The sequence below is a fragment of the Anabrus simplex genome, chromosome 2 (genome assembly GCF_040414725.1).
Source record: "Anabrus simplex isolate iqAnaSimp1 chromosome 2, ASM4041472v1, whole genome shotgun sequence".
NCBI classification, from domain to species: domain Eukaryota; kingdom Metazoa; phylum Arthropoda; class Insecta; order Orthoptera; family Tettigoniidae; genus Anabrus; species Anabrus simplex.
Window position 1 is genome coordinate 650622270 of NC_090266.1, and position 14055 is coordinate 650636324.

The 14055-nt window shown below is 38.3% G+C and overlaps 1 protein-coding gene across 1 annotated transcript in view; it reads left to right on the forward strand.

Moving 5' to 3' along the window:
• Nucleotides 1–6245: 6245 nt before the first annotated feature.
• Nucleotides 6246–14055, forward strand: part of LOC136864312 (ER degradation-enhancing alpha-mannosidase-like protein 1) — a 305977-nt gene continuing 298167 nt past the window's right edge. Inside the window, exon 1 of the mRNA XM_067141129.2 lies at nt 6246–6911. Coding sequence (XP_066997230.2) covers nt 6637–6911 — 275 coding nt within the window. The 5' untranslated portion in view covers nt 6246–6636. The remainder of the gene's footprint in view (nt 6912–14055) is intronic.

The window sequence follows — 14055 nt, forward strand, 5'->3', positions numbered from 1 at the left end:
TATATCACCTGTCAATATGAGTGGAAAGATATGTGCTGCGTTTGGCGCAAAAACTATGAAGTGCAAAAGAATTCGCGGTCTTTCTTCAGTTTCCCTCGTGACAAAGAAATGTAAGTAAATACTGTGTTTGCATATATATTCTTCCAGTTACAAAGATATTTTATAGAAAGCCTACACCCTAAAATTCTGACCTGCGCGACCCATATTTTAACTGGCTTAAAATATTATAAGCTTATTTTATTGTACAAGTTCGGCAGTTATCCTTCAATACCGATGTGTTGTTGTAGGTGTGATCTGTGGGTTTTGATTTAATTCAGGAAAATGCATTTGTATATATGTGTGGCCGGTTGTGTTCCAAGTTACCCCATTTGGAATGCCGTAATGCGTTGTCAAGCACTGAAGAAAATATGGGTGATTTAATAAATGTGATTATGATGATGCAAATTTGCTTTACCCCAATATGTCGTGGCAAGTATTGCTTATAGGGAAATTTTGAATGTTTTTGCGGCTAAATTTATAGATTTTCTTTCTGTTAGTAGGCTTCAAGTTAAAAGGAAAATTGTCCAGCTCTTAAATGTAAATTCATTGAATCATGTGTGTAAGGAATGTGCGGATATTTTTATTGACAAGTGTCCTAATGTGATGTACAATGCTTTTAAACGAGAAAAAAGACAAATCTAGCCGTGAAAGTTCAGGCAGGTATGCTAAAGCTAAAAAGTAATGTATAAATGAAAGATCAAGCCCTTTCACTGCAGTCCATTTCACATCTTGATTATATGTCTAATTTCAGTCTTTAAATAATAACCTGTTAAATAATTATTCATTCATGTATCCAGATTTGCTTTAGCAACTTTGAAGTTAATATTTTGGCAACATTTTCTTTCTAGACGTAATTTATTTATCCATTTCCGTATATATATTTCCATTGATATTTGAATTTAGCGCGAATTTTCAGGTCACGCCGCTAGGAGCGCCACTTGCGAATTGTTTCCCATTTTATCTAGGCTAAATCCGGAAGTATTATCTCTACTGCATTTGATTCAGTCAAAGTATCCTCGTCGTCTTGATGTACAACATATGGCCTACCAAATTTCCCACATTGTTTTCCCTCCGCCCTCCGCGTCAAAAAAGGATGTTTCCGTTCGACCACTCCCAAGTAGCGCTATCGGCAGCACAAATCGTAGTTAACCGGTGTGTAATTTATCGGCCAACTCGAGGGCCCGATATGACTTTACCTGTTGACCAAGTTTTGAGAGATGAACGTTATTAGCTGTATTTCTGGTGACATGCAACTTAAATTAGTATATATTAAAAAAAGCATGATAGTGCAACAGTGATCGATATTGTATTGCAGGATTTTGAACATTAATGCTTCCCTTGAGTTGTAACGGTCACACAAGGCTCTCGCATCGACAGCGTCGGGGACACATTTTATACGTCAAACTTTCGAAAAGAAACTCTAAAAAGATATAAAAATAAGACATATTTGGAAATCATTTCAAATGTTTTTTTTACTTTTTCAGTTTACAGACGCTACGTATAATTTAGCGTATGTCCCCCTGCGTAGTGTAACGATTAGTGTTATTAGCTGCCGTGCTCGGTGGCCCGGGTTCGATTCCCGGTACTGCGAGAAATTTCAGAATGGCAGGAGGGCTGGTATGTGGTTGAAATGGTACATTCAGCTCACCTCCAATGGGGCATGAGGACACGAGTTTACATTTACTTAGTGTGTGTTTCCCACTTACACTAAGAGTTCGCGTGGAGTAATGGCTAATGCGCGTGCTTCCCTTGAGTTGCAACCGTGACACCACACAGATTCGAGTCTTCATTATTAGCGTTGTATTAATCTGTTCGTTCGTAATGTTTAACCTCCAGGGTCGGTTTACCCCTCGGATTTAGCGAGGGATCCCACCTCTACCGCCTCAAGGGCAGTGTCCTGGAGCTTCAGACTCTAGGTCGGGGGATACAACTGGGGAGGATGGGAAGTTTGGAAGGGATAGACAAGGAATTGGCCGTGGCCTTAAGTTAGGTACCATCCCGGCATTTGTCCGGAGGAGAAGTGGGAAACCATGGAAAACCACTTCCAGGATGGCTGAGGAGGGAATCGAACCCCCCTCTACTCAGTTGGCCTCCCGAGGCTGAGTGGACCCGTTCCAGCCCTCGTACCACTTTTGAAATTTCGTAGCAGAGCTGGGAATCGAACCCGGGCCTCTGGGGCTGGCAGCTAATCAGACTAACCACTACACCATACAGGCGGACGTTCTTTTGTTAATAATATATTTCATTGAAATGTTTAATAATGTCTACTAGGAAAATGCTTTACATGTGTGCTACTTATAGAAAGTGATGTTATGATTAATATAGCATATAGGACTGTGGCCCAGGTAGCAGATTCCCTATCAGTTGTTTACATAATCTTGTTGTAAATGTTTTCGAAAAAACTGGAAACTATTCCATTCTCGAATTCCTTTTCCTATGAATGGATATTTACCCCGATTAGTTCTTTACATTTACAGCAGGCCTACCTTCCAACTTTATCTTCATAAAGTTAAACATTATAATGAAATGCATTATCAATAAAAGGAAACATGTGGAACTAAACGAGGTCACAGAGCTAGTTGCCAATAGCGTATCGTGGAGATACTTAATCAATTCACAAAAGTCTGCAGCAGAATGCTCAAAGGCAATAAGTCCGTAAGGAAGATGTTTGTGTACATACGTATATGGAAGCGCGTAAAAGAGAGTTACGAATGGCAGGGAACGAAAATAAATTTTTAAATGTAAATTAGAAAAACGATGAAAACCTGCGTACCTTCTATTACGGAGCGAGCGACTTGACCAATCTACTACGAGAATACTTTCCAAAAACGCTGCCTTACATGACAGGTTATAACTGGCGTAAGAAAATTTAATCTCGAGATTTTAATCCCAATTAGGTATTGATTTTCAATCAATCAATCATAGATTAAAATCACGAAAGCTTGACATAAATCGTTGTCCAAAACACTTAAGACTCCCCTTATTAGGCTTTTTGGTGATAATCACCAGATGCAAGCACAGGAAAATAAGACAATCGAAATGAGCTTCAAACATCTGACAATAGATAGCACCACACTCGAAAGCGAGAAGTCGCTGAAAATCAGTCTAGCCAATTTCGTATATCGGTGTATAGCCCCGGGTAGTTACCTAGCGCTTGCACGGAGGTGTGGTTGCACGCAAGCCAAAGTACCAGCTGATTTACACTCCCAGGTAGTTTACCTCCCGGGCAGCTGCCAGTTACTTTACCAGCAGATGGTCGAGAACCGGCCCTTAAAGTGGTTCTCAATTGTAGACTTGCTGATGCAATATTTTCAGCTGCTTTCCTGTAACGTAGTCCAGCTTTTACTTCTGCCAATGCTTTTTTCCAAATTTTCATCCGGAAAATTTCGATAATTTCTGGCACCAACAGCTCCAGAACGTGGTAAGTTTTCCATATCGTCTGCAATTAGAGCAAGAATAATGTGGTATTACTTTTCAGAAGAGGTTTCCAGCAGTTGAAAAGGTATTATATCACTTTTTTGGTAACAACGAAAGTCGTTATATGGAATTTCAGTTTGTCATACAAACAAAGGTTGTTACCAAAGAGGATTTTTTCTAGAGGTTGTAACCTCAAAATAAAATAAAATATATTGGCTACACACCTTTGAGAGATCCTAAAATAAGAACGATATATCTTCACGTTGCACCCTCAACTCAAAGCCCCTTACTAAAGTATACCAACTGTCGCAAGTGAAAAATATTATGAGACAAATATCCCATGTTAGTGCACTTTACGATATAATATGTTCTTGCAAATCGTTTCTCAGTTGAAATGAAATCAGTCTTTTCTTTTTATCGATAGTCGGTTGAATGGTACGCAGGCAAAGTAATAACATGAATGATGAGCGTGTACAGCGGTTGAGAAAATATTATGCGCACACTTTATCTTGGTGCATTTACATCTAGTGCTGAATCTGTCGACCTCGGCGATCTTCGAGATTCGTACTGGCAACCTTTGAAAGACAAACTATAAATCGCTTAAGCATCGTTGTGCGACATCTGGCGTACACTTTACGTACTAGTACTGTTGTTGTTTACACTACAAAGCCAAAGTATAGAATCCATGCTAGGAACAAGATTCGCATCGAGAAATGTTTTATAATGTTATATAATGTGTATGTGACATAGTTGTTGGCTTAAGATGATAACGGTTTAGAAATTTCATATCGATCGTTCATATTCTCGATTCAATTCAGATTTAATTTTCATTCCGTTGGCAGCACCAGGCAGCACTGTCGATACCGGGACAGCTCTCTCCTTACTCCTCACCCCCGTACACAAATGCACCAAGTTAAAGTGTGCGGATAATTATCAAATAATTATGCCCTAATAAGGCGGTATGCCGACGGGTATGCAGTATATCAATCAATCAATCAATCAATCAATCAATCAATCAATCAATCAATCAATCAATCAATCAATCAATCAATCAATCAATACTGATCTGCATTTAGGGCAGTCGCCCAGGTGGCAGATTCCCTATCTGTTGCTTTCCTAGCCTCTTCCTAAATGATTTCAAAGAAACTGGAAATTTATTGAACGTCTCCCTTGGTAAGTTATTCCAATCCTTAACTCCCCTTCCTATAAATGAATATTTGCCCTAGTTTGCCCTCTTGAATTCCAACTTTATCTTCATATTGTGATCTTTCCTACTTTTATAAACGCTATTCAAACTTATTCGTCTACTAATGTCATTCCACGCCAACTCTCCGCTGACAGCTCGGAACATACCACTTAGTCGAGCAGCTCTTCTTCTTTCTCTCAATTCTTCCCAACCCAAAGATTGCAACATTTTTGTAAAGCTACTCTTTTGTCGGAAATCATCCAGAACAAATCGAGCTGCTTTTCTTTGGATTTTTTCCAGTTCTTGAATCAGGTAATACTGGTGAGGGTCCCATACACTGGAACCATACTCTAGTTGGGGTCTTGCCAGAGACTTATATGCCCTCTCCTTTACATCCTTACTACAACCCCTAAACACCCTCATAACCATGTGCAGAGATCTGTACCCTTTATTTACAATCCCATTTATGTGATTACCCCAATGAAGATCTTTCCTTATATTAACACCTAGATACTTACAATGATCCCCAAAAGGAACTTTCACCCCATCAACGCAGTAATTAAAACTGAGAGGACTTTTCCTATTTGTGAAACTCACAACCTGACTTTTAACCCCGTTTATCAACATACCATTGCCTGCTGTCCATCTCACAACATTATCGAGGTCACGCTGCAGTTGCTCACAATCTTGTAACTTATTTATCACTCTATAGAGAATAACATCATCCGCAAAAAGCCTTACCTCCGATTCCACTCCTTTACTCATATCATTTATATATATAAGAAAACATAAATGTCCGATAATACTGCCTTGAGGAATTCCCCTCTTAATTATTACAGGGTCAGATAAAGCTTCACCTACCCTAATTCTCTGAGATCTATTTTCTAGAAATATAGCAACCCATTCAGTCACTCTTTTGTCTAGTCCAATTGCACTCATTTTTGCCAGTAGTTTCCCATGATCCACCCTATCTATTGCTTTAGACAGGTCAATCGCGATACAGTCCATTTGACCTCCAGAATCCAAGATATCTGCTATATCTTGCTGGAATCCTACAAGTTGAGCTTCAGTGGAATAACCTTTCCTAAAACCGAATTGCCTTCTATCGAACCAGTTATTAATTTGACAAACATGTCTAATATAATCAGAAAGAATGTCTTCCCAAAGCTTACATACAATGCATGTCAAACTTACTGGCCTGTAATTTTCAGCTTTATGTCTATCACCCTTTCCTTTATACACAGGGGCTACTATAGCAACTCTCCATTCATCTGGTATAACTCCTCCGACCAACCAATAATCAAATAAGTACTTCAGATATGGTACTATATCCCAACCCATTGTCTTTAGTATATCCCCAGAAATCTGATCAATTCCAGCCGCTTTTCTAGTTTTCAACTTTTGTATCTTATTGTAAATGTCATTGTTATCATATGTAAATTTTATTACTTCTTTGGCCTTAGTCTCCTCCTCTATCTCGACATTTTCCAGTAATGCCAATATTACTGATCATGTTGGGATTCTTTAAGGGAGGAGTTTTGGTACTTTTTTTTTTTTAATTCCGGAATGTATGGGTTTATTCCGTGATGGAAATGTGACACGTGGGAACGTGGGAGTTGTCGTAGATATTATGTTATTACCAAGTCCAACAACTAACCACGAAGCAGAAGAAGGCGTAGATAATTAGTGACGAGAACAGTAAATAACTAACACAGTATTCCTCAGAATGAATTATAACCTATATCCGCTCCTTTTTATAGTTAATTCCTTATTGTAGTTGGTACATAATATGTGAAATAATTCATTAACTAGTGACTGGATGTAGCGTTTGTTACGAAGTCTATTATCAGAAGAATAAGATAAAAAAGATAAGATAAGTTGTGGAATAAGAAGAAGAATTAGTGACTATTGGACAGCACGTCATAATAATGTACTGAATGTCGTATATGTGATCATTTTGGACGACGTTTTAATATGAACCTTGTGCCAGGAATATGCTATTTACGAACTTCAGAAAAACTAATTTCGCCGTCACAGTTTTCCTCTTGACTATTGCTGGTACCGACGAGGCCTTGAATATTTTTAAGGTTCCTTTGGATAATTTAGATAAAAAATATGGTTCGTTTCCTGAGGAACTACGGCTTCGGATGCTGGCTGAGGCCAAGAAAATGTTTTACTTTGGGTATGATAATTACATGACACATGCCTTTCCTATGGACGAATTGAACCCAATTCTGTGTTGTGGGCGAGGACCAGACCGCGAGAATCCGTAAGTTTCTTTTTTCTGTTCTATCTGTTTTTAAAAGTCTGTATCGAAAAACTTTTACCGGCAATTTTAAAATGCATTCGAGCATTCTAGACGGGGTGAATGCGCTCCTTATTTTACATAGTTCTTCACGATGTAATGGTATAATTGTACGAATTTACATCGCAAATAATTGGAAAAAAAAAAAGGTGGTTGCGCTGTTTCTGAGCAGTAAGCAGATAAAATAATGGATAATACCAGTAAGTAGATCTATATATTAAGGATACCCTGAGATATCAACCCATTATGTAGAGGGTAAAGAGTTTCTTTCCTAATTAGGCTCCTGTGAACCCCCCCCCCCCCCCCCCCGTCAAAAATATAATTATTTGGTGCATAAATTGAATGAATGAATGAATGCTCTTCTCTCCCAGTCACAGATGACCACCAATTTGGAAATGAGTATTCATTTATTGTAATCATGATATAGTTAGTTAGTTTTTTACAGTATGCAATATGTTTAAAAAAAGTTATGGCATTGTTACAACCATTCTTACATATAGTACGCAAACCTTTTCTTGAGCCCTGAACTCCATAGTCCATAATGGGAATTAGGGCTCAAGGAAAAGTTCGCGCACTATACCTACCACACATGAATGGACGAAGACAAGGAACAGATATATCCTCCCCAGTCACAGATGACCACCAACTGGGGGAGAGAATATCTGCCCGCAGCAGTCATCGCAATCGTATGCAATAAAATGTTAGTAATAAAAAAATACTAAACTTGTTCCAACTAAAAAAAAACATGTCCCAATACATGATTACACTTTCATTTACTGCCACAGTACATTATATAAACTTAATATTTGAGGTACTGCCTTGACTTTAACGACGTCACCGAGTCTAGGATACCTCCACATACATGTTCTTATACCAACTACATGAATTTTCTCTGTTTTCATCCTGTTTTAATTTCTTTTCCCACATTCCTCTTATAATATTACAAAGTTCTGCAGTTTTTCCTGGAGCCTTTCCTTCTCTGTTTGGTAACTTAGCAATAGTGTAAAGTTCAGGTTCATTTTCAATTTTACTTGTCTCCTTTTCATCTATATATGTTATTTCTCCCTTACCTTTCTTGTTTCCTCACAGTCTTTTAGTAAGTGAGCCACTTTCATAAAATTCTCATAATTTTTTTTTTTGTGTTAAGAGCTTTAATTTTATATACTCCCGTCAGCAACCAAATAATCCCTCTTGTTTCCCCTTTTTGTTAAAATTTTCAATCCTTACTGTCATAGGCCTATTTTCACTTATTTTACAAAATTCAACCAGTGTTCTCTTGCCATTACATTCTATCCTTATTGTTAGTCTTCCAGTATCTTTCACTCTTTGAACCACCATTTTACACAATCCCATGTCATTCCTTGATAAATTTCTTTCCCAATAGTACACCATTCCTATGTCATCCAGTAGTTTCTTCACTCCATCCACCCAGTAACCCTCATTTTGATGCTTCATTTGGTGCTGTTATGCTATCCTCCAATATTTAAATATTCATTTAACAATATCCACCCATATACTTATCCCTTCATGCATCTTTCTCACTCCACTGTTTGCAGTACAGCTTGGCAGTCCCATTATTATTTTGGCAAATTTACTAACAACTATATTTAATGTTACAGTTCCATAATCTAGGCCCACTCCCCATATTTCTGCTCCATGCAATAACTTTGTTTTAACTACTGAATTAAATACATTTTTCTGAAATTCATATTCGATGTTCGGCATCTGCCTGTCCAATATTTTTATACTAGCCAGAGTACTTACTCCCTTCACTTTTGCTCTTTTTGTCTGTTCTCTCCATCTGCCTTTGCTGCTTATGATTGTCCCTAGGTATTCAATTTTTTTAACATCTTCTAATTTTGTCTTACCCATCCACCACCGTTCACTTTTTGAGAGTTTGTCACCTCTTTTACACCCCATAACTTTTGTTTTCTGTGGATTGATTTTTAGATTCCACTCTTTAGAAGTATATTTTCTTTTTATTTATTTTTTGAAAGTAGCTTGATCCCAACCTTGTTTTCAATTTTAGGTTGGGGATACCAACCTGAGCGCTTGCAGGCTGGAGTATATTTATACTGATAATACTAATACATTAATATTATTTTGCATTTTGACAGGGGTTAATGTGAGCAGCAGGTTATCGTCTGCGAAGATAAGACCTGGATTATCTTGTTTCTCGTGGCATAGAGATGCTCCTTTCTCAAAGTCTTCAGAATGGAAAATATCATTAATAAATAATAAAAACAGTATTGGTGATACTGGTAATTTGCAACCTTGTTTGAGATGCGGTTTTGAAAATATCTCTCCCACTACTACCCCATCTTTCACTTTGATAGAACATTTAAATTCCTCGTACGTATTTTCAATTGTTATAATCATCTTCCTTGATATTCCGAGATGACACAAGTTATAGACGACAGCCCGTCTATTCACCAAGTCAAAAGTTTTCTCTAAATCGATTGCCGTGATATACACTTTGCCTCTTTTCTTCTTTGTGTATTCATTCATTATTGTTTTAAGAATCATTATGTTGTCACTTGTCCTCATTCTCTTCCTAAATCCTGATTGGAGTCTTGACAGGACTGAGCACCTCTCTGCCCAATTCATTAGTCTTTTTGCAATGTCCCTGTAGGCGGACTGAGTGGCTCAGATGGTAGAGCACTGGCCTTTTGACCCCAACTTGGCAGGTTCGATCCTGGCTGAGTCCGGTGATATTTGAAGTAGCTCAGATACGCCAGTCTCGTCTCGGTAGATTTACGGGCACCTAATAGAACTCCCACGGGACTAAATTCCCGCACCTCGGTGTCTTCGAAAACCGTAAAAATAGTGCATAAAGCAAATAACATTATTATTAATATCCCTGTATAAATCTTACTTAGAGAATCTAGTAACGTTATCCCTCTGTAGTTATTTGTATTTGATCCCTCACCCCGTTTCTTATATATAGGGCAAATAACTCCCTCCTGCCATGATTGGTACTCTCATTCCTTCAAATATCTTATTGAAGGTTTTTACTATGCTTTCAAGGATAAAATTGTTTTTACGTATTTCTTTCCAAAATTCATTATAACATTTTCTCCCTTTCTCTATTAAATCTTTTCTTCTTCTTCTTCTTTTATGACCACATAGGATCACTTTAGTCAGTCCGTCGTTCAGGTCTCTTTGAAGGGATTGTTCGGGCTTTGCGGTCCTCCCAGTACTTCTTCAGACGCTCCGATCTTCGTGCCCTTTCCTCAGTTGAAAATGTGCGTGTTGTTGGTTTGTTTTGTGTAAGGGTAAAGCGGAGGTTTGTATTCTTGAGTTTTGTATTCAATTTTATCTTATTTTTGGTGTCTTCTGTTGTAAGGCCTATTTCCTTCAGATCCTCTCTTACTTCTCTGATCCATTTACATCCTGTTGTGGTATTTTTTGAGACGAGATTGTGTTGTACTAGTTGTTTCAGAAGTCTTGAGTCCTGCATCCTCATGATATGTCCAAAGAATCCCAGTCTCCTCTTACGCATAGTATCTGTAATGGGTTCTAGCTCTTTGTACACGACTTTGTTAGGTATTAACCGCCACTGTCCATCTTTCTGATATTTTTTGTTGATACAGGTTCTTCCAATCCTCCTTTCAATTTTCTGAAGTCTGTCAGTCTTTGATTGTTTATTCAGGTAAAAGAGTGTTTCTGCTGCATATGTAGCTTCCGGTTTTATAACTGTGTTGTAGTGTTTTATTTTTGAATTTATTGATAGACATTTCTTTTTGTAGATATCCCATGTTAATTTTTGTGCTTTAGCTAATCTATTTGTTCTTACTTGGATTGAGATTTTTTCATTTAAGTTATGTGTTATTACTTCTCCAAGATATTTAAACTGAGTTACTATTTTGATTTTATTACCATTTATGGTGACTTCTTTTAGCTGTGTTGGTTTTTGGGGCATAATTTCTGTTTTTTCAAATGATATTTTGAGGCCAATTTTATTTGCAATGTTTTGAAGTTCTGATATCTGGGTTTTTGCTTCTTTTATGTCCACTGCTAGTAATGCTAAATCGTCAGCAAAACCCAGGCAATTTGTTTTGATTTTTCGGCCAATCTTTATTTTGGGGGGACATTTTCTAAACCATTCCCTCATTACCATTTCTAGAGCACAGTTAAATAATAGTGGTGAGAGCCCATCTCCCTGCCGTAGTCCAGTTTTAATTTCAAATGTCTCTGATGTTTCACCCCTAAACTTCACTTTTGACTTGGTATTGGTGAGAGTCAATTTTATCATGTTTATTAATTTGGGGTGTAGTCCAAGGTGTCTTAAAATTTTAAACAGAGATTCTCTATGGATGCAATCATAAGCTTTCTTGAAATCTACAAATGTTATCACCATATCTCTGTTTCTTCTCCTGTTATAGTCCATTATCAACTTAAGACTCATGATCTGATCAGGACAGCTCCTCCAGGGTCTGAAACCTCCTTGATATTCTCCTAGTTCTTTCTCAAGTTGTAAACTTATCCTATTAAGGATGATTATTGAAAATATTTTGTATGTTATGTCTAGGAGAGAGATTCCCCTGTAGTTATTAGGGTCGGTTTTGTCCCCTTTTTTGTGCAGAGGATGAATGAGGGCTGTTGTCCAGTGTTCTGGTAGTTCTTCTTTAATCCAGATAGAGACAAGTTGTTGATGGAGGGCAACTTTTGCTGAGGTTCCTGCATATTTCCAGATTTCCGCAAAGGTCTGATCTTCTCCTGGCGCTTTGTAGTTTTTTAATTTATTCAGAGCTTGGTAGACTTCCTTTATTGTGGGGGGATTGATGTTTTCTGGTGATGTTTTTATCGGGGTGTTGGTGTCCAAATGAAGGAGTTCTGTAGGTTCCTCACAATTTAAAAGCTTGTTGAAATGTTTAGCCAGAATTTCTGCATTGTCTTTATTGTTATGGGCCAGCTTACCATCTTCATCCTTCATCAGTAGGGTCGGGGGTTCATATTTTTGGAGCTGCTTTCTGAAGGTTTTGTAGTAGTCCCTTGATTTAGTTTTACTGAACTGTTCTTCAATTAACTGCAGGGTGTCCTTATGATGTTGTCTTTTTATTCTTCTTAAGACTTGGGTAGTTTCTTTTCTCTGTTTTACTAGCTTTTGATAGGATATTTCTGTCTTTTGGGACTGATGTAATAGCCATGCCTGATGTCTTTTCTCCACTGTTTCATCACATTCACTGTTCCACCATTGGTGTTTTTTACGTGGTTTAATTGGAGCTAGGTCTTCTGCAATTTGTTTAAGGTTGTGTACTAAGTCTTCAAGTTTGTCTGTGATTTTTATTTTTTCAGTTGCTTTCTGGTAATTTTTGTTGTTGATTAGCTGGGTAGGATCTATTTTTCTTTTAGTTTTAAGGGCTTGCTTTTGTTGTCTCCTCTGGGGAGTGAGTTTAATTTTAATTTTAACTACGTAGTGATCTGAACCTGTGTCTATTCCTCGGAGGACTTTGACGTTATAGATCTCTTTGTGGTGGTATTTGTCCATGCAGACGTGGTCCAGTTGCCATTCTCCTTTAGTGTAGTCAGGGTGTTTCCATGTTTTGAGTTTTTGAGGTTTCCTCTTAAAACATGTAGATTTTGAGATTAAATTATGGTTTCTACACAGGTCAACTAGTCTCTCTCCATTTTTATTTGTTTTCTTGTGTGCTGGCCATTTTCCGATGATGTCACGGTATTTTCTTTCTCTGCCTAGTTGAGCGTTGAAGTCACCTATTAATAATTTTATATGGTGTTTGGGGATGTTATCTATGGTCTGGTCCAATAGGTCCCAAAATTCTCCTGTTTCCTCCTGGTCTTTTGAGGAGTTGTTTTTATCATTAGTGGGAGCATGGGCATTTATTATAGTATAGATTTTATTAGATGCCTTTAAGGTGAGCGTTGAGAGTCGTGGAGACTGTGATCTGAATTCTTGAACTGAGTTTATTATTTTAAGGCTGACCAAAAATCCTGTTCCAAATTGTGGGACATTCTTCATCACTCTCTTCCCGGGTATACCTTTATAAAGTCTGTACCCTTGAGATTCCAAGGCATCCTGGTCAGTGTTTCTAATTTCCTGTAATCCCATGATAAGAATTTTGTGTTGGTCCATTATGTCGGTGATCACTTTTAGTTTACCGGTTTGCATGAGTGAGTTTATGTTGTGTGTAGAGAAGTATGTTATCTGCTTTGGTTTGATTCTTGATTTTGTCTCATTCGTGTATGTAGTACTGGGGTATTTCCGTGCCTCCGACTTCACGGTATCTTTCAGGTGGCAGCCCACCGTATCCGAATGCTGCCTTCTCTGAACTCTTGGTTCAGCCGGTGGAGTATTCCTTAAAAGACCTTCCATGGTTGACTGTCAAGGTGTCACCTGTGTGGGACTAGGTCCCGAATTACAACTCTGGATGTGATCCAGTGAGGTTATAATGAGGCCGCTCCTCTGGAGTACAGACGCCTTGTGCAGCCGCCCCTAACCTGGGGAACAGACGCTGCATAATGGATTCCAGTGGCATTTCCTCCACTGTGGGGACCATCACCCCACCCAAAGGGGCTCATTCGCCCGAAGCCGTTGGCCCCCTTAGGGAGTCAGGTTATTTCCCGCCGCCCAACACTCGGCGTTGGCAATTTTACAGCTGGGTGCCAGACCAGCAAACCCTCCTCCTTTCTCATTCCGGACTTGGGACCGGACAATGGCGGAGTTATTAAATCTTTTACTTCACTAATTGAAATTTACTGGTCTAAGGTAGGCAGGTTGCACGCTAATCCTCTAATCCTCTCCTCCTCTTTTCTATGTTTGGTTTCCAACCATTTTCCCTATCTAATAGCTGTCTGAAATGTTTGAACCATTCCCCATTACTACTCGTGCAACTTTTAGTGATAGATGGACACCCTAGTGCTGAATCGGTAGACCTTGGCAATCTTTGAGATTCGTATTGGCAACCTTTGAACACAAACTATGAATCGATTATGCATTGCTGTGAGGCATCTGGCGTAAACTTTACGTACTAGTACTGTTGTTGTTCACACAGCAAAGCCAAACTATAGAATTCATGCTAGGAACAAGATTCGCATCAAGAAATGTTTTATATATATATATATATATATAGAGAGAGAGAGAGAGAGA